This window comes from Phaenicophaeus curvirostris, chromosome 7, assembly GCF_032191515.1.
Source record: "Phaenicophaeus curvirostris isolate KB17595 chromosome 7, BPBGC_Pcur_1.0, whole genome shotgun sequence".
NCBI classification, from domain to species: domain Eukaryota; kingdom Metazoa; phylum Chordata; class Aves; order Cuculiformes; family Cuculidae; genus Phaenicophaeus; species Phaenicophaeus curvirostris.
In genome coordinates, this window is record NC_091398.1 from 17360707 (window position 1) to 17384871 (window position 24165).

The following is a 24165-nucleotide window of genomic DNA, read 5'->3' on the forward strand; positions in this document are numbered from 1 at the left end:
TACTTTTTTCATGGTGATCTTTAATAACTGCACTGAAGCAGCAGGTCGATGGGAACCTCAGAGAAAAATCTTAGACAAATCAGTGATAAGATCTAGTTAATTGTCTCTGTACAGTTATGATATGAGCAAGGCTCTGCTTGGATAGATGTGTTTTGCTGTGTGAAAAGCAAAAATTATACTAAGGCAGTGGTAGAAGTGAAGTCTTTTCTATTAAAAAGAGTTTGTCCATTAAATGTTTTCCTGTTTTTCTCTTCCTTTTATTCCCATTTTCTTCTTCTGATCATTCTTTATTTTCAACTTTTTCATCTTTTTGCCACAGAAATATCTTTTAAAAAAGCTGCCTGAAATATCACCCTTTGGGGTGAAAAAATAAAGGAAAATAAAATCCAAATATTCTTTTAAAGCCATACAATGGATGTTTATTGCAAATAAACTCTCCCTAGGCTCTGGTATGAGATTACAGGCTACAAATATTACATAGATTTCTGTTACATTCAATAGTTTACTATGAACCTTAGATGTTCAATCTTCCAGGTTTCATTTCCAGGATAATTTGGTAAATGCTTGCAGTGGCAGCAGGAGGAATTTTATATTAAGAGGAATTATTGTCAGCAAGGACAGGAGAGTGATGGCAGTAAAGAAAATGAAGCTGGCAAGGATCAGGGTTCAAGGAAAAGTAGACTGGGAATTCCCATTTAAAATATATTCTTCCAGCTTCAGAAAATTGCTAGAATGAGTACCATGTTTGCTTTTATTCTGCAGCTGCAATAAAACAATCTCATCTATTTTCAAGATACGCTAGGATTTTTCTTAATTTACAAAATAAAGTCACACTCACACTGTATTCTAAATATTTCATTTTTCCTACAAGCTGCCCCTATTCCTATTCTTCTGCCTCTTGTTCCACCACCAGAGGAGAAAAAGCCAGGTAAGGGTATTTGGACAGTGTGTATATGTTTCATTATGACTACTAGGTTGGGGTTTTTAATTTGATTTTTTAAATATATTATTTTTAAGCAGAAAAAAAGGTTCCAGTAAAGAAAGTCGCCAAAAAGGTGGTCAAAAAGGGTCCTGAAGAAGTCCCACCACCTAAAGGTAACTTTTCCTTCTTTTCTTGAAATAGTAAAACTACCTTGTGGAAACAAGGCAATTTTTTTTTTAATTACCTTGACTCAATCAAGCCTGTTTGCTTTTTGTCTTTATGTTAACAACATAGAATTTTAAATCCAAGATGATTAGGACTGCTTACTAAATAGTCACTCTTTAAACCATCTGTGAGGGTGAAATCATTTCATTAATATGAACATCCAATACATGTTACAAATTCCAGGCTACTATACAAATAATCTTCTTTTTTAAGTTCCGGAGGTGCTGCCAGAGAAGCCTAAAGAGATCAAAGTAACATCCATGGCAAGGAGAGAAGAGATTCATGAAGAAAAGAAGGAAATATATGAAAAGCCCAAAGAAATTTATGAAGAATGGGAAGAAGATTATGGAGAAGACCATGAGTATTATGTCAAAGAAGAAGGCTATGATGAAGGGGAAGAGGAATGGGAAGAAGCTTATGAGGAGAGAGAAGTGACTTATGAAGAAAAGCAAATAATTCACGAAGAAGGTATTTCAATTATCATATCATTTTATTTCATCTCTTTTGGCATATTTGTTATTAAGGCCCCAAATAATTTTGAGCCAGGCAGCATTTATTTATTTATTTTTGTTACAATAACTCAAAACTTAATACACTACCAAGTTTTAACTGGCACTTGATGAGCTCCACCAGGGAGGTTTTGGCTGAACATTAGGAAAAAAATTTTCACGGAAAGGGTCATTGGGCACTGGAACAGGCTGCCCAGGGAGGTGGTTGAGTCACCTTCCCTGGAGGGGTCTAAGGGATGGGTGGACAGGGTGCTGAGGGTCATGCTTTAGCATTTGATAGGAATGGTTGGACTCAATGATCTGGTGGGTCTCTTCCAACCTGGTGATTCTATGATTCTATGATTCTATAAGGCAAGGAGTCTAGTATGGTGAGGTATAGATGCAGATAGAAATGTATAGTTTATAATTTGGTTGCCAAAGGACTCGCAGATTGAGATTTTAAACCTAATATGAGTTAGTAGTATGTGTCATTTTAGTTGTTTTGGGTATTCCTTCTATGATTTCCATGCATTCCAGATAAGCTTGATTTAGGTTAAATATTTCACAAATCAATTGTTCGATTTTACTGGCTGTATTTGCTACTGCTCACATGCTTTAACTGTTTTGGTTAGCAGTAATATGTATGCTTCTATGAAAAGAATTTGGCGCTAATGAGAAATCATCAAACTTGGAAATCAGCAGAAAATTTCACTGTGACAATTGGATCTCCAAAACATTGTGTGTATTTTTTGACATCATAAACTTATAATGGGATAACTAATAGCTGTGTGCATATTAAACCTCTAGACAATACATTTTTCATCATTAAACACTGTTATTATTTTTAAAGTGGTTGGAGTTCCGAAGAAGCCTGTGCCTGAGCGAAAACTACCCGTAATTACAGCTGAAAAGAAGGAAAAGAAAGAAGTAATGGTTCATAAAGGTATGACTTTCTTGCAAAGCTAACAGGAACAAGCAGATTAAGATTTCTGATGCATCTTCTTCAAACTCAGCTGTGGTGGTTATTCACATTTCCTTGAAAAGGAGAGAATCCTTTTTTTTGTTGGACAGTGACATGAGCAAAGCTTATGGCAGCCCTTCCTCTTCCTGCACCTCCTATTTCTGAGGAGAGAGAGAATAGTGGCAATGGGGCTTGAAGCCAACCAAGAATTTCTGGCAAAATCAAACAGAGCTTCAGTTATCTTTCCTTCTTTCAGTATATTAACTTTGGGCACGGGTGGTGCTTTTCAACCAGCAAATGCTGCACTTCTGAGAAGTGTCTCCTGTGTAGATCACTGAATGTCTCTCAGGAAGGGTGGGCCTCATCACCAGTTTCACAAGTACCTTTACCACCACTGTTCACTACCAGTGAACAATACACCCAACAACACACAGGAAGTGTAAAGGTTATAACCAAACAAGAAAATAACCAGTTCTACCTGCTTTGTGTCCAGAAAATAATTTGCAAGGTTATTTTTACAATAAATATATCTGAATCACTTACAGTTGTCAAGAAACCTGTTGATGAAAAAGTGGAGATAACCACTCAGCGGGTTGCAGAAGAAAAAGTCAAACGGGCTGAGGGTAACTACTACTTAATTACCTTAATATCAACCTTACATGTAGTAGTGGCTATTACTGCTTAGCTGATCTGCATATACTTTGTATTTAGTTAACATTAGTACAACTGATATTTCAGTCTTTGAAACATCTAATAAAAGTTTCTGCTGAGCTGCATAAAATGAAGATAAAAAGCTTTTAAGGGGAAAATAGTAAATGTAGATGCTAACTACCAATGTTTTAAGAAAGGAAGTGAGTGGAAAAATGCATTTGATGAAACTATTTTCCACTCCAAGCTGAAAATGTGAAATTCCCATCTTCCTCAGATTTCTACCTTGACCTGTCTACCAGGATGTCTTGGTTAATTGTTCAACTATAAAATAAAGATACATCCTTATTCTCTTGTTAACCACATCCTCTTATATAGCATTTCCCAATCTCAAATAGGAGTCTATTGGCTGCAATTCTATATGTGTCAGGACATAACCTGTGTAACAAATGACCTGAGTCACCCAGCTCCTTTAGAAGGCAACAATAAAAAGAACCAAACGCATCCCTTCTGTTGCTTTGCATGGTTCCAAGCCACCGAGTTTAATTATGTTTGTCTTCTGTTTTGTTCTTTTCACCATGACTGAGTAACAAAATTTTAATGCCAACAGTTACCAAGAAAGTTATACCACCAAAACCCACACCAATGATCATTGAGGAAAAAGTTATGAAAAAGGAAGGTACAGATCAGAATCTTTCAATTGCAGTTTACATTTCTTCCAGCACCCTGTGTGTTCTTGTGCTTCTTGTGAATACGTAGGCCTGTGTGTACGTACCTGGATCTATTGTACTAGTCATGCTGTGACTACTCCCAGTTTTTAAACAGTATGCGTACCATGTTTTTATCTTTCATAAAGTCTATTTTTAACAGTTTGTGGCTAACCTTTTGATTCTTGTTTAAACAACCTACAGGATATTGCAGTGTGATTTAGATTTTTTTTATCTGTTCTGCCTGCTGACCTGTGCTTCTATGCTTTCATAACAATGGCCCAGTGCCCTAAAATTCCTTTGAAGAACCACCTTCGGAATTCTTCTGTTACACTATTTCCAAAAGACTGTGCATGCATTTATCTTCAGTTTGGGGGTTAAAGTTGTCAGTGTCTTTAGTCTTTAACAGATACTAAATATTATACTTGTATGCTTGTTCTGCGTTCAGTATTTTAGAATATGAATACTGTCTAAATATGTCTAAGATTTAAATGTGCAATACAGAAACAGATTTGATAAAAACTCACATGCTGACTACCACTAATGTGGATCTAGAATATAAAATACTAAAACAAAATCCTATCTTTAAAGTACCGACAGTAGAAACATGGAGTGTTTCAGAAGAAAAGATGTCGGTTTCTGTCCACAGAGAAGAAGAGTATTCATATGTCACAGGTATGTACTAAACAAAAAATCTGTGCACCCAAATCAAACCAATATTTGAAACCTACTAGATTTTCTTTTAATCTTTTTTTATGTATGGGAAATTACATATTTAGACACATCGTATATTTGTCTTTCAATATGCATTGCTTCTTTTTGTTCATTGTGTTATGTAGCCTCAGTTTTCTTTAGACTGATAGATATCAACATCTCAAATATTTTATCTTAACATTGTTTAAATGCTTTTCTTTGAAGAGCCAACAGAGCATGAGAAAACAGTTGAAGAAAGATTCTTTGAAGCTGTTTACCCAATTGAAGGTAGAATGATTAAAAATGAAAGGCTAATCAATATTTAATATTTTTGAAACAGTTCAAATTTGTTAATCAAAATTTATTGTGAAATTTGCACATGCTCTTGGTTTTCTGGATTTTATTTTTTTACATATTAGCATATGTGTTGCAGTGACCTTTGTGTACTAGACACACATAATATCTTCTTAAGAGCTTTTCAGATTTACTGCCAATGCTGATATTACCTGTCATCAAAGTTTGTATCTTTAAAATTCCTATTGCAGCACATGAGGAAGTTGAAGAGGAGGAAGAGGAGGAAGAAGAAGTCATTTCTACTGAACTGGAGATTCCTCCTGCTGGAGGTGAATAAAACCTTTATATCATCATTTGTTCCATTTTTCTGAACTTTCACATTATCTGCTGACATCAAAGTTTACCAAAGGATAGCATGTCAGGACTGAAATCTTTCTATGGCTCTACTTTCAAAAGTTATTACATTTCTAAATCTAATTACTCTTCACAACTGCTTTAAATAATTCCTTGAATAGCTTTTTTTTGAGATAAGCATATTGTCTCTATTTGATAAAACAGCATACTTTTAAACTTACAATGCTTGCTTCTCCAGCATGTTAAAAGTAGCCTACTGTGATTTACCAGCTATCTTTACTGTCTCCTAAGTGTTCATCACTTATCTCTTTAAAGTGCCTGAGATACCAGAGAGGCATGTTCCAGAAGAAAGAAAGCCTGTTCCTGTCCCTAAGAAAGAAATTCCAGCTAAAGGTATTTCTACTTCCCTAGTAAAACAAACAAAAAAACCCCAAAAAACCAAAAAAACCCCCAAACATTATATTATTTTTCATGTTTTCTTGAATATATTTATGAATTTACTCTCTATGTGGCTTTGGTTTTGCAATATCTCCATTTGCATTATTTGATTTTACATTATCTCCGTACTTTCACTTTTTCATTTGTGCCTTAACTTGCCTTATATCTTGCACTTGTCTCAGCTCTGGCCCTTCTCTTTCCTAACAATCTTGTGCTTGTTTTTTGCCCTTTGGGTATTTGGCTTTTGCAACAAGGGTAGGGCATTTTTACTTCAATGGGATGTCATGAAAGTTCATAGTGCAGAAATGGAAACATTGGAGTTTTACACTGTCATAGTGTCTTTCCCATATAGTCCACTGTCTGTCCAAGAGGTGGTACATTGTATTGCGTTCAGTGCTAAGCTTCTTGTCCAAACACTACGTTCTATAAAGCAATCTTGTATTACTGATATCTGAATAAATGGTCCAAAAACTAAAGCTCTCTCACCTTGCCAATGTTTTCCAAAGTGCCTGAAGTCCCTAAGAAAACTCTTCTAGAAAAGAAAGTTGCTGTTGCTAAAAAGGAGGTGGCTCCCCCAGCAAAAGGTAGAGCATCTTTTGCATGTGGTTTTTAACCAGTCCTGTACTACTACTGTGCAGTTTTTCTAACTACTATTCACTTCTCTACATAAACATGTGATACAGTCTTTGTGTGTTATATTGTATGTCTGTTCTTATCTGAGACAAACTCAAAAGCCTTAGAAACATTACTTAAATTTTAATACCTTTAAAGTTCCTGAAGTAGCTAAAAAAACCTGTGCCATAGAAAAAGTTCATTTTCCTCTTCCCAAAGAAGAACCTTCACCTGCCAAAGGCATACTTAGTGATGGAGTGTACATGTACCTGTTGAATATCTTTTTCTTTATTTTTTTGTTAGCCGACGTGTAAACATGTCTGTTTTAGAAATTTATTTTATATGTATAATTCTCTGTGCATATGTAACAGTTTTTAAGGCCAATTGTATTTGAGTAGCTCTTTCTTCAGTTAAGAAATCTGTGTTAAAGCACTTTATAGGCTTCCGGAGACTGATTTGATTTTTATTTTTTTCAAATGTCTGTTGCTCTTGTCTCATACCTTTCTATGTTAAGTGTATGAATGTGTTATCTGGTGCATCTTGATATTCTTAAAAACAGATTAATGCCTAACACATCTTTGAAGTATAGAATTTGGTTATCTTACATTTTATCATTTTTAAGTGCCAGAGGTGCCTAAGAGAGCTCCCCCTGAGAAAAAAATTGCTGTTCCAAAAAGAGAGGAAGCTCCACCACCTAAAGGTACACTTAAATAAATAAAATTCTTTTCTTGTTATCTTAAGCATCTTGTTCATGTCCAATTTCAATTTAGATTGTTAAGTGAATCTGGTTTTAGTTGTACTTCAGCTGCCTTAGCTATGTATGTTTTCAGTCAGTTTTCTGGATAACTGCTATTGATGCAGTGCTAGTGGGATGTCCTGCCCATGGCAGGGGCATTGGAACTAGATAATCTTTAAAGTCTTTTCCAACCCTAACTATTCTATGATTCTATGATGCAGTCTTAAAATACCTGTATTTTTAGTTACTTAATTTTATAACTCATGTCTCTGAAGTGCCAGAAATACCTAAGAAACCAGCTCCAGAAGAAAAAATACCACATGTTCCTAAAGTTGAAGAAGCTCCACCTGCAAAAGGTACAATTTTGTTCACTATAATGTCATTTATTGTTGTCTTCAGGACATTGCTTTTGTCTCAGCTTGCTCAATTGTTGTGTTTTGTAAGCAAAATACATCCATGTATAATCTTTTGAAATTATACATTTCTGTTATGTGATACTTCTGCCAGTTTCGCAATTTATAGGTCCTAAAACCTAAAACTAAATACTTTTTTCTTCAGTGCCTGCAGTTCCTAAGAAACCTGTCCTTAAAGAAAAGGTAGCTCCTGCTGTTCCTAAAAAAGCTGAGGCTCCTCCAGCGAAAGGTACGCTTTCCAGCAGAATGAAAGAATACATTTTCTCAGCCTCTGTTTATTTGTTCCATATTATTATCAGTCATTGATTTGTGCTTCCCCTGTGAATTATGCTGTTCTGATTTAGTGACAAAGAATCATTACAGCATGTCATGTGTTGTGTGATACTTACAAAATACTGTTTCTAAGTATTGAATCCCTGTTATTTGTTATATGCTCAGTACCCTTAAGCAATTCTTTATGATCTTAAATTTAGCACTTTGCAACGTTGCATTCAGAATGGAATTAGGATAGCATACATTTAATATTACTATCTTTCAAAGTGCCTGAAGTGCAGAAGAGAGCCACTTTTGAAGAAAGAGTACTTATTACAGAAGAAAGAATGTCTGTTGCCATTCCAGAGGAAATCCCGGTACCTGAAGGTACACTACAAACAGACAATAGTGAGAAATGTGATTTGTCCACAAGTTTGTTGTTCTAAGACCAAGATCAACATGCACAAAAGTTTTGTGTTAGTTATTTTGTATTGAACATTTTACAGCTTCTTGAGTGCCATTTACCATTTCAGTCTTGAATGCCAGGGTCCTACCTTATTGACATGAATAGAAACTGCCACTGAATACAACAATCTTCAGATCAGGAACTCATAAACTGATAGTAAGAAGTATTGATACATACCATTCATATTAGATTCCACAAATTATGACTGTAACCATCCATTTGTCATACTCTTTACAAAGCTCTCTGTAGCCCTGCAGATAACAACACTATTTCTATCTGCAGTGCTAGCTTCTCAACAGTTCTTTAGTTCACAGTCTCATACTGAGGGCAGGTTGAGATCAGTTGTTTTAAATTAGCATAACTCCACAAAATACATACTTCAAGAAAGCTGAAATCAACATTTTGACCATTTTTATATCCCACTAATAACTAGCCAGTCAAGACTATATACTGTACTAAAAAGCATAAATGAGTTTTTAAAAGCAGATATAGAAGTTTTCTGTCTAAAATATGAACATGCAAATGTATATTCATATGAATACATGCACTGTTATTTTCCGTGTGTCTCCTGCAAATTAACATTTTACTGCAGAACAAGTTGATGTTTTTGCTGATACAGTCACATTTGTAGATGTGCAGTGTCAGACTTTCCTTTCAGTTCTTGACCTATCCTCCTTATCTCATCCCTGTCCATCTTACTTTCATGTAGCTGGATCAAGGAGCAACCACTAACTCTTTGACTTATTTCCCCCACCTCAGCTGTTGCATTGGGGAACTTTGGGGAGCCAAGACATTCTGATGGACTGACAGTTGATCAGTAAAGGATATTTGTGAGATCAAACAGCAAACAAAAGGGCACATAGGGCATGGACAAAACATATCTTTTAGAGCAAATCATACATACCTGTGTGTGCAGCACTTTCTGTATTGTACAATTGTCTGTCATTGTATAAAACTTGTCAAGTTGGTCTTCCCCTTCTTTATCCATCAATTCACCCTTCCCTCCACCAAAAATACTAAACTTAACAATTCTCTTTAAAGAACCAACAGTTGAAGAATGGTCTGAAGAAGAAGCGGAGGAAGTTTCTATTTCTATTCACAGAGAAGAGATTTCCGAAGGTACAAACACAGTTCAGAAGTATTTGGCAAAATTAATGGTGTGGATTAATATCTACCCATTCATAAATAAAAATTTACTATTATATATATATATTTCATATCTTACACATTTTGATGCTAAGAATGTCTGAATGTCTACATTTCTATTACTTGCTTTTGAAAATTACAGTAAAGCCTGTTTCAATATAGTAAGAATACTTGATATCTCTTGGATGCTGAGAATTATCAGCCCTTCTTTTTCTTTTTTCATTTTTTTTACAAAATTCTCTATTGAAAGTTTCTCTTCCACCAAGTTGAATGGATGAAGTAAAGGTCCTTCAAAATATCATGGTGCACTCCTAGTTCCTCAGACTATTTCATCCTGAAATAAACGAATAGTTTTCATCTGTAAGTTTATTGGTGGTGACAACACTGTGAAGGACAGTAACACTGGTTGACCCAATTTCCATCACAAGGACACTGTAGAAAGTATTTTCAAGAAATGGATTTAGTCAAGGGATTTTCTTGAAATTTGAGAGAGGTTTTCTCAAAGTAAACAAATTCCAATATTAATGACTTAGTGGAGAGAGGAATGGAAAGTGCTGATCTAATACTTCAAAAGCTGACCATTTTCAAATTCCACAAAAATACAAGATGAGTGCTCAGTCTCAGTTCCATTTAAGTTGCTTGGAGTTTTTCCATTGGCTTCAGAAGGAGTAGGATGGTTTGAATGTAGTTTTTGTAATCTATAAAATAAGCACATTGCTTATTCTTGTCTTACAAATATTTTGTTGCTTACCAAGGCCATACACTAATAGATGTCAAATACTGAAGTATTTTTTTTTTATTTACTCTTTTAAAGTGACTGAAGAAGAGTCTTACTACATAGAGGAGAGGGTAACTGTTCCTAAAATAGAGGAAGCCCCACCCACTAAAGGTATACATTCTTTTCATTACAAAATAATCGGCTTTTCATCATTCTGAGCATTATGTTGCCACTATATGTGTATCTCCATTTGTACTTATTTTTATTATTGCAAATGTGTGCATGCTATAGTGATAGTACTCCTCTTTGTAAAACTATGTATTGTAATCTTTTAAAGTGCCTGAGAAGCATAGGAGAATTGTCCCTGAACCAAAAGTTCCAGCTGCCCCTAAGGAAGCTCCAGGAGTTAAAGGTATAAACCAGTTCCTCATCTGTGTGATATATCTTTCAGGGAATAATATTTGTCTTACTGTCTTGTTTGTTCGTGTTGACTTGGGTAGTGTCTGCTTCCAGTGATGAAAAGTTGTTTGTTATTCTATCTTGTAGTATGAAAAGCATTGTTTATGTTAACTTAGTAAAACACGTTGTGAGATAGTAGACAATTACAAATATCACACCTTAATATTCTTTCTCATCTTCCTTCTCGTCTTGCTTATTTTTCTGAAGTTCCTGAAATACGTAAGAAAGCAGTTCCTAAGGGGAAAGTACCTGTACCTGTACCTGTGCCTAAAAAAATGGAGGTTCCACCATCAAGAGGTATATCAGTGGTTTGTTCCTGTTGCAAGAAATGCTTTTTGTTCTGCATTTCATCTTTAACATATCTGCACATTTATAAAAATGTGTCTTATATATGAATTTCTTCAACATCAAACATGTCTTTATGTCCATTTGTCTACAAGGTGATCTGTGTTATCTTGTTGAGGTTTATGTGCTATTTCATCTTTTGTCTTATCCATGTTGGTGAAAACAACTTAAGTTTTTTAAAATTGCCCAATCTTTTTTAAGAACCTGAAGAAGAATGGGTACCCACTTTTGAGACAGAAGTAGAAGAGCCTCCATCCACCATAGGTAAACAAACTGAGGATATTATTATCATGGGGATTTTTTACTTTAGCCTTACAGTAGTTGTGTTTAGGCCTTTTACTTAAATAAATTTTTGTTCATTAGTGTCTGTAACCTCTGTCTGGATCTCCCCTTTTTACTCATCTTTGTGCTATGCCTGTAAAGTACACTTTTCTGCAGTGTCTTGTTTGTGTTGCTGTCGAATTTTGTTTAGCATTTTCTTTTAAAAAAATTCAGATAAGTAGAAAAAACTTACATATGTCTACATTTCAAACATTGCAATTAAATATTCTTACACTTATTATTTTTAAGTGACAGAAGTGCACAGGAAAATTGTCACAGAAGAAAAAGTTGCAGTTGCTAAAAAACAGGAGGCTCCACCAAAAAAAGGTATCATTTTTCAGAGGAGTCTTGTTTCAGAATACTGATTTACATTTATAATGTCTAGTCTTCTGACATAAACCGTAATGATCAGTGTTTGCTGTCTTTTTTTAATCTTGCCTGAAGAAATGTTTAGTCTCTTCATTTGTGTTTTTTCTTCTGATTACATTCATAAACAGAGATTAATTCAAAATCTTTTAAAATGAACTCTTCCTTTTAAAAATGCCAGCAGTGCCCAAGAAGCCCGTGCCAGAAGAGAAAGTACCTGTTCCAATTTCACGGAAAGTGGCAGGTCCTCCAGGTAAATGTATACAAATTAATATGAAAGTAGAGAAGGCTTCTAAATATCAGATGTCCCTGTGCATCATACTCACCATCTGCCTGGTTAAACAAATCCCAGTCTCTTCTGACTTGATTATAAATTAAAAGGATATTTGTCTTCTCCCAGGCCAAAGAATGCAAGAGGTAACAAAGAACAGTCGCGCACCTGCATTCGTTGCATTTTCTAGATGCTATATGACTCCATTGATCACTCTGTGCTTAAGAGCTTTGGAAAGCAGAGTGAAGACATTTACCCAGTAAAGTTAAATAAATATGAATACACTTAGGGAAAATCTATCAATATTTTATAATATTGTCAATATCCAGTGAAGGATTTCAAACTTAAATATACGTCCTTTTTTTCTGTGATTTTCTTGTGTTTGAAAGGTGATTTTGTTGTCTCCTGTATGTGTTGTGTTCTGTGGTTTAACTATGACTCTGAAGAGCCCAGAAGCATATTATTTACGTCTTACTTTTATCTCAACCATTCCATCTTATTTCATTATGTGTGAATATGCTGTTGTCTGTCTAGGTGTATATATACTATTCTAGTATTATATGTATTCTTTTAGTAGCTATGATTTTAATCTTTAAGTATTTTTCTGCTGTTACTAAAATCATATGGTGTTTCAAAATGTCTAATTTATCTGGGGAATTTATACCTGGAAACCTCCATACTAGTAGTCTTCACTGTATTTAATGCATGTTTAGCTGCTATGCATTGAATCTTCAGCTGGTCATTTTCTCCGTTCACTTAAATGTCTTTATGTTTGTATGTCTTGTGTGATTGTTGTGTTTATTATAAATATCTGTGCTATGTAAATGAGTACTATTTCCATGTAATTGTTTGTCTGTAATTCTTTCACTTGAACTTCAGAAAATGTGTGACTTCTTTTAGAACTTAGTATTCTCACAATTACTATCTTTAAAGTGCCAGAAGCGCCAAAGAAAATTTCCAGAGAAGAAAAAGTATCCATTGCTGTTCCAAAAAGAAAAGTGTCTCCACCACCAGAAGGTACTGCTACTGATGGATTAATCTATGAACAGACTGTCCTCATGCTTCAAGCCTGCTAGGCTGACACCTTTCTTGAAGTTCTAATGTTAGAATCAGAATAAATTAGGTTGGAAAAGACCCTTAAGGTCAAGTCCATCCATTAACTTAACACTGCCAAGTCCATTAGTCTGTTCCACTATAGTCCCAGGGGAACCTTAACAGAGTCTTTGAGAAACACTGGAGATATGTTTTTCCCAATTACTTTGGGTATGGAAGGTGTCAGGAAATAATAACTAGTTTTCTAAGGAACCCCAAATGGGATTTTTGTTATTGTACATTATACTCCACCAGAGAAAAGTATTTACATTAGTCTCTGTCTTTGAAGTACCAACAGAAGAAGAGCACTGGGCTCTGTCAGAGGAAGTGTCCATTTCTCTTCACACAGAAAAGGAGGTTTCATATACAGGTATGCATGGACTAAAAAGATCCTTTGTTCAGATTTAATTCTTGTCATCTGCTTAAAAAAAAGACAACAAAAGACAATTTAATGTCTTCTGCAGATCGTCAGGTTGTCTTGAAAGTGAAATACTTTCTACTCTCACAAAAGGTTTAAATCTTTACTCCTGGCTTGCTACTGTTGTCATAGTGGAAGTCTGGAAACGGAGCCATTTCACTCCTTTGCAAATCTTGCCATGTATCTGACTTGAGGGGAAATAGGATAGCCTATTCTTTCATCTATATTAACATGTTTTTCTCTTCTGAAAACAAAGTCTCTCCTTTCCAGTTCTGTGAGAGCAATTCCTCACCTAAATCTGAAGATCAAATTAAAAACCTTTACCCATGCTGCTGCCTGCCTGGCTGAGACACTTAGCACAATCCCTTATATTGGACCTGCAAGCTCAAGGGTTTTGAATAGTCCACACCTTCTAAAGCAAATTCATTGTTCTATCCTTTCTGGAGGAAACTGTTGATTTGTAAAAAATGAGCTGCAAGATAACTCATACTTAGTGCTTTCAGATTTGCTGCTGATGATAAAACAATGTGTTATCATATTCATACCATGAAAGATTAATACAATCACATTAATGTGAATTTAAATATCCTATTTAGTCTCTCTATTGGAGTTTGATGGCATAACAAGCAGATCATGGGTACTAAAAGGAGGAAGGAAAAGGATCTTTGATTGACTTTCTGTAGGGCTGGGGTAATAGTCCTGTTGGTCTGTGGAAAAAAGTGTCAAAACAGAAGGTCATTAAATGCAATGGTTCTCCCATGGGATATCAAAGAGAGGTGTTGTAGCTAGGACAAAAGAATCCAAATGAACCTGAGCTTCCTGGCAAGGGCAGACATGGACAGTTTCGTTATCCAGTTCTTCTATTATCCACAGTTATCAAATCAGATTTAGTTTAAGATTTCAAATGTAGATGTTCCTGATTCTTACAATAAGATATCAAGCAGAGCTCTGCCCGAATACATTTAAAGACTTGGTCAGTTTTCACATTGCCCCCAAAATAACACCCAGTTAGCAAACATCAAGACTTGTGGCAGCCACTCACCTACTCTGACTGTAGCTTGTCATGAAGAAAGCATGTAGGAGTTCTGAAATCTGGAAGAATCAATTCTGTCTCAAAAGATGGTCAGAAAAAAAGATCTTCAATCTATTAAGACAATATTAATCTCCAATTTCCCAAGCCCAGTAGTCTCCCAGATATTAAAATGCTAGGATAATTTTCCATGCACTTTCCAGTTATATTGGTTAAAAATTTTTCATGACATTTGCCTCAAAAGACAAGACTCATGCACTGCTGTTATGAAAAAGAGAACAAGATGCTTAAACATGGCATGCATTCTTTAATGAATAAATCTTAAAACCTGAATATCTTTACACCTTAATCTTTTGGAAACTCCTGCTCTTACAGTTAATGGCTCCTTGACGTATCTGAAAAAAAAAAGCCACTTTGTAAATCAATCAAGAAAAGAGAAAAAACACCTTTCTCACTGAGTAATTAATTGTTTTGCCTTTAATTAGAACAGAGTTCTTATACACTACGTGCTCCCTCTTCTTCATCTAGAGCTTCCTATGCAAATCTTTTGTTACCAGTGATTGAGGACTCCTGATCGAGATAGTGCAAAGTGTCACTACTGTGACAAAGTGCTGCCACAGAGGACAGTGGTATTTAGTGATTTTGCAGTTTCTTGAATTTGTATTTTGAGTTCTGCCCATTAGAAAGCTCAACTTCGTTGCTGTCTGCAGTAGCTGAAGTAGGACTCATATCAGTTGCTTATATGGGCATCTTAAAATGTTTGTTGTTACGTAATAGAATATCAGCCTAATGGCTTCCATAACTATGTGTCCAGTGTCAATTAGCACCCTTGTTGTTTGCATATCAGCCATGGATTTGAAAGACGTTTGTGGTTATTTTTGTTTATTGTGGTGGTTTTGGCCAAGAATTTTTTTACTTTTAAGCAACACTTAAAAAAATTCTTACATGTAAATATACTGTATCTTTTAAGTGTCGGACATACCAGAGAGGGCCATCATTGAAGAAAGGGCACCAATTTATCCTCCTAAAAAAATGGCAAGACCACCAGCCAAAGGTATACTGGATAGAGTGTTGAAATACAGTATAAATGGTTTTTGTGTCTTGTATGTTCCATGTACAGTGAATACTGGTTTGTTTTCTATGGGATGTTCTTCCTTTGGGTTAATTCTTATTTGACAATGCATTGTGATCCTTATAATTAGTAAGATCTATTTCCTAAATTTTAAGATTCTTTTAATAATATCTTTTCAAGTGCCTGAAGCAGTCAAGACAGTTGTCCGAAAAGAAAAAGTGTATGTTGAAGTTCCTCAGTATGAAGAGGAAGAAGAGATTCCAAAATATGAAGAGGAAGAAGCCACCAGGTACGAGGAGGAAGTAATCCATTACAAGGAGCAAGTGCACCGTTATGAAGAAGTTAGTCACTATGAGGAGGAAGTTCCTCATTATGAAGTTCCTTATTATGAAGATGAAGAAGTCACCCATTACGAAGAAGAAACTACTTATTATGAAGAGGAAGTTCCTGAGCATGAGGAGGAAGAGCCAGAAGTTCCTCAGTATGAAGAAGAGGCTCCTCCACCTGTTAGAGGTATACTTTAATTTTAGGATTTTTGTGAGAAAAAGTAATATATTTTTCATTCCATTAATGTACCAAAGTTTTGCTTTAATATGTTCCAGTATACTTTACAGAGTGTCTTTTCTTCAAGATGTCTGATGACTAGTATAGAGTGTAGAAAATGTGACAGCTGTATATCTACTCTTTCCTCCTATCTCTATAAATTTACATGTTGCATGTCATACATGTTCATTCCACTTTCATATGAAGTCTGTACAACCCATTAAGAAAATTTAACTGACCGTTATTTCATCCTCACCTGGGGCCCAATTTTGCTGTCACACTGTGCTTGAAATACTCAGAAATATTCATGAGAATTCTGCAATCACAGACAAAAAATGTGTTTTACAGAATATAGGTAGGGTACTTGAAAATAAGTTGATTAGGAACAGAAGTTGCATTGACTTCCTCTCAAAAATCTATGAAAACCTTATAGGTATTGCTTATTTATTTCTTGAAGTGAATAAAATACTTTCATGGAAAGCAGAGATATAAAAGTACAATTAAATTGCCATCTTTGAGTACTCTTATTTTTAGTTGTTTTCCTTAGCAATAATTTTGATGGTCCTGGTCCAAATTTTCAACATAATAAGTATGGGATGAACATACTAGTAACTCCTTAGAGGAGACAACTAGGTTACACCATGATCTTGGTGATAAACTCTACATTGTAATATAAAAATATAGACTAACTGTATCTGAATTTTAAAAAATTACATAACCGTCTAAAAATATTTTAAAAAGTATGTTTTCCAGTCCTGATTCAAATCATTCCATAGTGTTTCTTCCCTCAAAAAGAAGCCTAGAATTTCTTTTCACTAATGAATGAATGCCAAAACTATATTTCATATTGCACTAGAATTTTGACATATTGATTAGCACTTTTTTTCCTAGTAAACAAAAGTCCAGGCTGTACACTACAAAAGGCAGATTAATCCTGAACAGAAAGATTAGAGTAAGCTAAAATTTCCTTTAACACTATTATAGTAGTTAAGCTTACTTTATATGTGCTTTGGGCTTTCTTCAGTATGCTCAGAGCCACTGGGATTACTCTCCTGTTTTATAGGTATTTCAGGATTTTATGGGTATTTCTGGTTTTTGGAGTACAAGCAAATGTTAAGATACATCGGAGTTGAAATACTTGTCTCACTGCAGTAAAGGGGATTTTTTTTTCTTTGTCAGATTAAACTACTCATAAACATTGTCATTGCCCAACAAATTGTGGTATAAAGCACTGGTATTTACTGTCCATAAATCTGTGTTTGGAGTAAACAAGTTCATAAGCCTGTTGTGCTTGCTTTTATGTGCAGAAAGAAGTTAGAAGAAGTTTCTGAGGAAGAAAACAGAATCAGCAATATATGTTAAATACATATATAAAATTATCTTATTTAATATGATCAAATGCAACTTATTACATGACTGAGAACTGTTAGGATAAGAAGAAGTTTTAAAGCCACTAAATATCTACCACAGCACTTAAGCAGTTCTTTATTACAATGTTCATGGTAAACATCCAAAAGTTGGAGGAACTGTCCTTTTGCAGGTTTTCCCACCATAAGGCTTCTTAACCTTCTTCAATAGCTGGTTCTAAAAAGTCACATTCTGTCTTAATTCAATCTTTTGTTCAGCAAAAAGCCCTTGAAGATAAAAATATTTTTACTGAGTACCTCAATGGCTGACCTGGGGTAATGCACATTATAGTAGTCAATGTAACCTGTCTGCTATTTTATTTTGTCTTAATGATCAGACCATGTAAAATCATACCTGAGTGTTTTGGGTGTGTATTTGTGATGCTTGCCTGTACTTTATGTTCCTGTTGGTTTAGAAGTAAATACCTAAAACATTGATGTATCTTTCAAGTGCCTGAGGTTCCCAAGAAGCCTGTTCCAGAGGAAAAAATACCTATTCTGAAGAAAAAAGAAGCTCCTCCAGTAAAAGGTATATCTTGTCTCTTTATATTAGCTGATATCCTTTGAATTTCTAATTCGCAGTATTTTTCAGATGCCTTTCTTGATCATTACTTTCTTCTGTTCTGTTTGAAGTGGACTCTTCATATGAAATGTTTGTGCTGTTTGACTTTTTGTTTCACTTCTGTACTGTATAGCTTGTGGTTAACTTTTTTAACCAAAATAATGTTTTTTAAGTGCCTGAGGTGCCGAAGAAACCTGTACCTGAAAAGAAAGTCCAAGTGCCGAAGAAGGAAGCTCCACCAGCTAAAGGTATATGAACTTGTAATTATCTATGATGAAAAAGATCTTCCAGTCTTCATTTATCTTCTCACTGATGTTAAAGACCAGGATAGTAAGAGGATTTTTGTTCTTAAGTATTGTGGTTCTTTGTTTTAAATTGTTTAATGTCACTGGCTTGTACATCATGATGTTTTAGTTTACACCAAGCTTTTTTACAATAATATCTTACTAAGTTCCAGAAGTGCCAAAGAAACCTGTGCCAGAAGAGAAGGTTCCTGTACCAAAAAAGAAGGAACTTCCACCAGCCAAAGGTATATCAGCTCTCACTTGAATTTGATAAAAAAAAAGAAAAATCAATCTTTGTTTGCTTTTTCTCTTTCTTTAATGTAACGTATAGTACAGTCTTCTATTCTTCAGTGTTCCTTTTTGTCATTCAACTTTATTGAAACATATAATTGTTCTCTAGCTTATGGTTCAAAAATGAAATTCTTAAACTACAATAATATCTTTAAAGTGCCTGAAGTACCAAAGAAACCTGTGCCAGAAGAGAAAATGCCTGTCCCAGTGCCTAAAAAAGTAGAACCTCCACCAGCCAAAGGTACAGTAGCTTCTTGTTCAACTGCATAATTCTAGTTTTGTTTCTTCGGCTATAGAAGACTACAAGTAACAATCCCATTCTTTGTACTCATGTGTTTGATACTGAACCACTCACTGACCTATGTTTAATCAGGACACTGTATTGTGGCTGTTGCTGTTAGTCATGGGAGCTATGCTTATTCCATGTTTTGAAAATTTCTATGTTTATGTCTTGTATTGTCTCTGTCTTTTTGATCTTAAATATCTAAATTATTTAAATTACTCACTGTTTCAAAAACAAATGCTCCAAAAGATAATGCTGTACCTAAACAGCCAGACTTCCCCTTTAGCCTTACTACACCAATTTGTAATGCTGTAGTCTGTACGTTTGTAAGTTTACATCTGTGCATGCATCTGAAGATAAAATTACTTTTATCTTTCGCATGCAACCAAATTTTAGAATATTTGTGTAACTATCTTAATATCAGTTATATAGTTATAGTATTACTGCATTTTTGATACATTGAAAATTTTCTTACAAAAAAATGTCTTTAAAGTGCCTGAAGCTCTCAAGAAAGTTCCGGAAAAGAAAGTATCTGTCCCTGTACATAAAAAGCCAGAGCCTTCACCAGCCAAAGGTATCTCTTCTCAGAACTGAACATGTGCCTGATGTTTCTTATTGTTGCTGTGTTTTTGTTACTAGAATTTAACTGAAGTATTGTAGCAGTTTGTGACAAATGTACTTGCTAATTCATACTCTTTAGCTTCTGTGTAAGTTGTCTCTTGGTTTCTGATGTTGTGTCTAAGTTTTCTTCAATTAAATACTATTTTTGAAGTGCCACAAATACTAAGACCTCCCCCTGAAGAGGTACCTATTTTTGTTCCTGAAGAAGAAGAAGAGGAAGAGGAAGAGGAAGCTGTTCCAGGGATAGTAGAAAAAGGTAGACCATTCCTGCTTGAAAAATATCAGAGATCTTTGATCGGTTCATTAAAATATCTTAATCTTTGTTGCTTCTTTTAAGCTGGTTGTACACCTTAATTATCTTTCTGAGAAAAGTTTTCTTCATCTTATTGGTCTTTGTGAATTTGTTCTTTGGTTTTAGTAGTTTTGACGCTCTAAGAGTAATTGAAAATTTCTTATCAAAACAATATCTTTAAAGTGCCAGAGGTGCCCAAGATACCTGTCCCAGAAGAAAAAGTGCCGGTTGCAGTTCCTAAAGTAAAGAAAATTCCACCAGCTAAAGGTATATCCCATTGTGGTACATACAGATACTACTTCCCATGTATTTTCATATTCATGAAATATTTCATATTTCATACTTCCCTCATTTTAAAAATCAATTTATAGTTAGGTAAAGTCAGATCCTTGGTTCTAGTACCCTACTTGTATCATTCAGTGAGCAGTGTTAGGTCTCAGGCAGAGTTTGATTGCAAATTTTGTTATTGGCTTCAGTGAGCTGAGAATCAGGCCTTGAATGATCTGATTTACAGCACTTTAAGTGCTGTGAATGGGATAATTCATTGTGATGTTCTTACACAGAACTAATGTTTAAACTAATCTAAATTTTGTTTAAACAAAATACTGGGAATAATATTTTCTGGTCCCTTTCCGGGAAATTCTTTAGTACAAGGAGATCATTCTGACATATACCTTGAGAGTATACTAAAATCTCAAGCCTTTTAGCTAAATTTATAGAAAAATCTAATCAAATCACAACAGACCGTACAAATAACCGGAAGTCGTACCCTAAATGTGAAATTCAAAGTGGAGGCAGACTATTGCAAAGGCCATCCTTTGGTGCTTAACAAATTCTACCTCAGCAGCTAATATTTTTCAGAAAAATGGAAAAGCAGACATTGGAAGATTTCTATGTAAATAATTAAATGCTAACAATCTTCTACAACTTCTTGCTTGTAGCATATCTTGCTAGTGTTTTCAATTGGCAATGTTGCTGTACAGTTACCAACAGGACAAAAGAGTTAATTCTCATATAAGCCTTATAATTCAATTGACATTGTTGTTTTCAGGAAGTAGAAAATATCTAATAGAGTTTCCCTTATTTTTATTACTATTTCTTTAAAGTTGGTGTCATTCCATTCTATGTTATGAATTTTTCATTGTGATGTTGTGATACTGATATTCTTAAAACAATGTCTTTAAAGTGCCTGAGAAGGCAAAGAAAATCGTGCCTGAAGAAAAGGTTGCCGTTTTTGTTCCTGAGGAAGAAGAAGAGGAAACTATTCCAGAGGAAACTATACCAGCAAAAGGTACATGACCTTTTCTTGGAAGTTACTCATGAGATCTTCTGGGCTCATTAAAATTCATCTTTATTTCTTGTTCTAAGATGTATGTAAATCTTATTGCTCTTTTGAGGGAGCTTGTGATCTTGTTTCATGTTTTTTCATGTGCATTTTTTTGTGTTTTTAATGCTCTGAAAGTAATTTTCAAATATCTGTGCAAAATAATATCTTTAAAGAGCCAGAAGTTCCTAAGAAACCTATCCCAAAAGAAAAAATGACCGTACCCACTCCTAAGAAACTGGAGCTTCCTCCAGCAAAAGGTACATAAATTAATACCTGGGAATATTATGTGTTGTTATTTGCATTCAGTGTCTCTATTTTATTTTCTTTTATTTGTTATTTATGTTAGTTTTGTGTCCCTGCTGTCTTTTTTGTTGATGTCTGAGTGCTTGTCAAATTCTCAGTGAAAAATAAGCTCTAAAATTAATTGACTTGTTCAAGAAGTCAGCCTATGGATCTTGTTTATATTTCTGTTTCATCTTTAAAACAATTAAAATGCATTCTGCAGATCAGTTCTTATTTCACTATGTCTGTTTGTATACGTTTTCTGTTGTCTTTCTCTTATTACCGGTGGATGACATTCTTAAAATAAAAAAATGTCTTTAAAGTGCCTGAGGTACCAAGGAAACCTGTTCCCGAAGAGAAAGAAACTGTTCCTAAAAAGGTTCCAGCTCCACCAGCCAAAGGTATTACTGCCTGTAAATGCTGATATCATTAGTGCATAACATTCTTCATACAAGCTGAGTTTAGCAAGGGATGTTTTAGTATGTCTGTCTTGTACTATATTTGTCACTATACTGTTTGTAAGTTTCTGTTCTGCTGTTTGTAAGCTTCTGGGTTTGTGTCTATTTAAAAATTGTGCAAAGGAACACTGAAGTTAGGCATTTTCTTTAAAGTACCCAAGATACCAAAGAAGATTGCTCCTGAAGAGAAAGTACCTGTTGTCTCCCCTGAAAAAGTAGCACTTCCAGCTGCAAAAGGTATATGTACTCCAAATTATAATTAAGATTTATGCTAAAAATACTCTTGGCCTTCTTCTTTCTAACTTTTTCTGCCTTTGTTGTATGAGATTTCTGCATGTATTTATGTTAAAACTCTTCGTTATCAATGTCCACATTGTAGAACCACAAAGCTCTGTTTCTTGTGCCTTTTTTACTTCTACTGCTTGAAGGTGTTTTTTTTAAATTCTTAAAAGAAATCCATATCTTTAAAGTCCCTGAGGTGCATAAAAGAGCTGTTGCAGAAGAGAAAGTGCCAGCTGTCATGCCCAAACACAAAGAACCAACACCAACTAAAGGTATGGATATATTACTTCTTATTCCAGAGATGTTTTTTACCTCCTCATACCTAAAATCTTTTATAATATATGTACTGTTTCAGGAGCACATTCCTATATTTTAATGACGCTTATGCTTGTGGTTGTCACATACATTTTCTGTTCTATATGGACCATCTTGACTAATTGTGTAAGAAAAAATAAATAATTGTAAGATATTAACAATAATGCTGTTTCTAAAGCACCTGAAGTAGCCAAGAAACTTGCCCAGAAAGAAAAAGTTCCAGCTCCTGTGATGGAGAAGTATGAGTATACGTATGAAGAATACGAGAAGTATGAGGCATATGAAAGTTTTGAAGAGTTTGAGACGGTTCAGGAAACAGAAGAAATTGAGGCATATGAGGAACCTGAAGAACCTGAGAGGTATAAGGAGATTCAGGAACAGGAATATGAAGAGGAAACTGCAGAGAAAGATGATGTCTATGAAAAGTACAAGCTTCAGGAGAAGGAAGAGGTCTATGAGAAATATGAAGAGATATATGAAGAGGCTTATGAAACCCAACCAGCTATAGGTACATCAAGTCATGATTTCTTTGTTCTTCTAGTTTGTTGAGTTCCCAGCTACTGCTTAAGCTTTAGTGTGTTTATTTATATTTTTCCTCATCTGTAGTACTGTGTGAGTCTGTTGCTGGCAGAGATAAACCCATTCAAAGATTGTTTCTCTCCTACTCCTTGCTAAGGAATTCTTCCCTTCAGAGTGGAAAGGGAGGATTCTGCATCCAACTGCCCAAGAGTGAGATAGTGTAGACATGACACAAACAAAGTATACAATAATTATCTGATACAGTTCAGCTTCAGCCTTAATTAAATATTTTTATATGTCAATGTTTCTTCTTTTGCTCAGTTAAGCTCCTATGTGTTACAGAGATACTAAAACTCATTAGGACCTTCCCTCTCATTATTTAAATTTATGATAACACAATCCCTCATGCTAAACAGAAAGTGCATGTAAAATGTACCAGAAAGATGTACACTGATATTCCTTAGCTATTATTACTCAAGAGCTCTGAGATAAGCAGCTGTTCACTTGTCTCCGCATGAATTATGAGATGGTTCTTCTACAAATGAGTGGTTGCTCTGCTTGCTGTATATGTTGTAATTTCTCACAAATAACTTAAAATCCATAATGAAATGTTTTTTAAAGTGCCCGAGATGCCTAAAAGGCCTCTGCCAGAAGAAAAAGTACTTGTTCCTGTTCCTAAAAAAGAAGCTCCGCCAGCTAAAGGTACACCAGTTATCAGATAAATCTAAAAACATAGCCTTCTTCCTGAGTCTCTGAATCCCCAAATCCAGTAATTTACCTAATTGGATTTGACTGCTAGACCCTTAGCTTTCTTTCACAGTGCAGTCAAAGACAGGATTAAGTTGTTAAAAAAATAATAATATTTATTTAACAAATGAAAACTGAGAAAAACTAGTATACTTTCTGAGGACAAAGGAAGTGCAGGCAGGACCATCAAGATTTAATTTTTGCCATCACAGTACTAGTTATGTTTCATAAGTTATCATTGAAAACAAGCAGATGGATAAATTAATCAAAGTCTTTTGAGATATAGGACCACATCAGTGAAACTCTAGTTTTCTACAGAATTCCCAGAAACTTGGATATTCTTCAACCAGATCATGTTCTAGAGTACATACAGACTTAAAAGATGTTCCCTGTATCAGGCTCTGCAAAAGATAAGTGTTATGAGTAGTAATTGTTAGTGAATGCTAGTAGAGCTACTGTACTAGTCTGGAGCTCTGTAATTTTCTGTTCAGAGCACATATTTGCAG

At 34.8% G+C, this 24165-nt stretch overlaps 1 protein-coding gene across 1 annotated transcript in view; it reads left to right on the plus strand.

Annotated features, from left to right (window-relative positions):
* The window catches only part of TTN (titin), a 244240-nt gene that overhangs the window by 91596 nt on the left and 128479 nt on the right, over positions 1-24165 (plus strand). Inside the window, exons 108-134 of the mRNA XM_069861021.1 lie at positions 872-928; positions 1018-1095; positions 1361-1615; positions 2486-2578; positions 3142-3219; positions 3855-3923; positions 4543-4626; positions 4870-4932; positions 5190-5267; positions 5608-5685; positions 6237-6314; positions 6965-7042; positions 7354-7434; positions 7637-7720; positions 8032-8130; positions 9251-9328; positions 10170-10244; positions 10411-10485; positions 10740-10829; positions 11079-11141; positions 11448-11525; positions 11746-11817; positions 15628-15960; positions 17848-17925; positions 18132-18206; positions 18410-18487; positions 18691-18774. Of these exons, the coding sequence (XP_069717122.1) occupies positions 872-928; positions 1018-1095; positions 1361-1615; positions 2486-2578; positions 3142-3219; positions 3855-3923; positions 4543-4626; positions 4870-4932; positions 5190-5267; positions 5608-5685; positions 6237-6314; positions 6965-7042; positions 7354-7434; positions 7637-7720; positions 8032-8130; positions 9251-9328; positions 10170-10244; positions 10411-10485; positions 10740-10829; positions 11079-11141; positions 11448-11525; positions 11746-11817; positions 15628-15960; positions 17848-17925; positions 18132-18206; positions 18410-18487; positions 18691-18774 (2532 nt within the window). The remainder of the gene's footprint in view (positions 1-871; positions 929-1017; positions 1096-1360; positions 1616-2485; positions 2579-3141; positions 3220-3854; positions 3924-4542; positions 4627-4869; positions 4933-5189; positions 5268-5607; positions 5686-6236; positions 6315-6964; positions 7043-7353; positions 7435-7636; positions 7721-8031; positions 8131-9250; positions 9329-10169; positions 10245-10410; positions 10486-10739; positions 10830-11078; positions 11142-11447; positions 11526-11745; positions 11818-15627; positions 15961-17847; positions 17926-18131; positions 18207-18409; positions 18488-18690; positions 18775-24165) is intronic.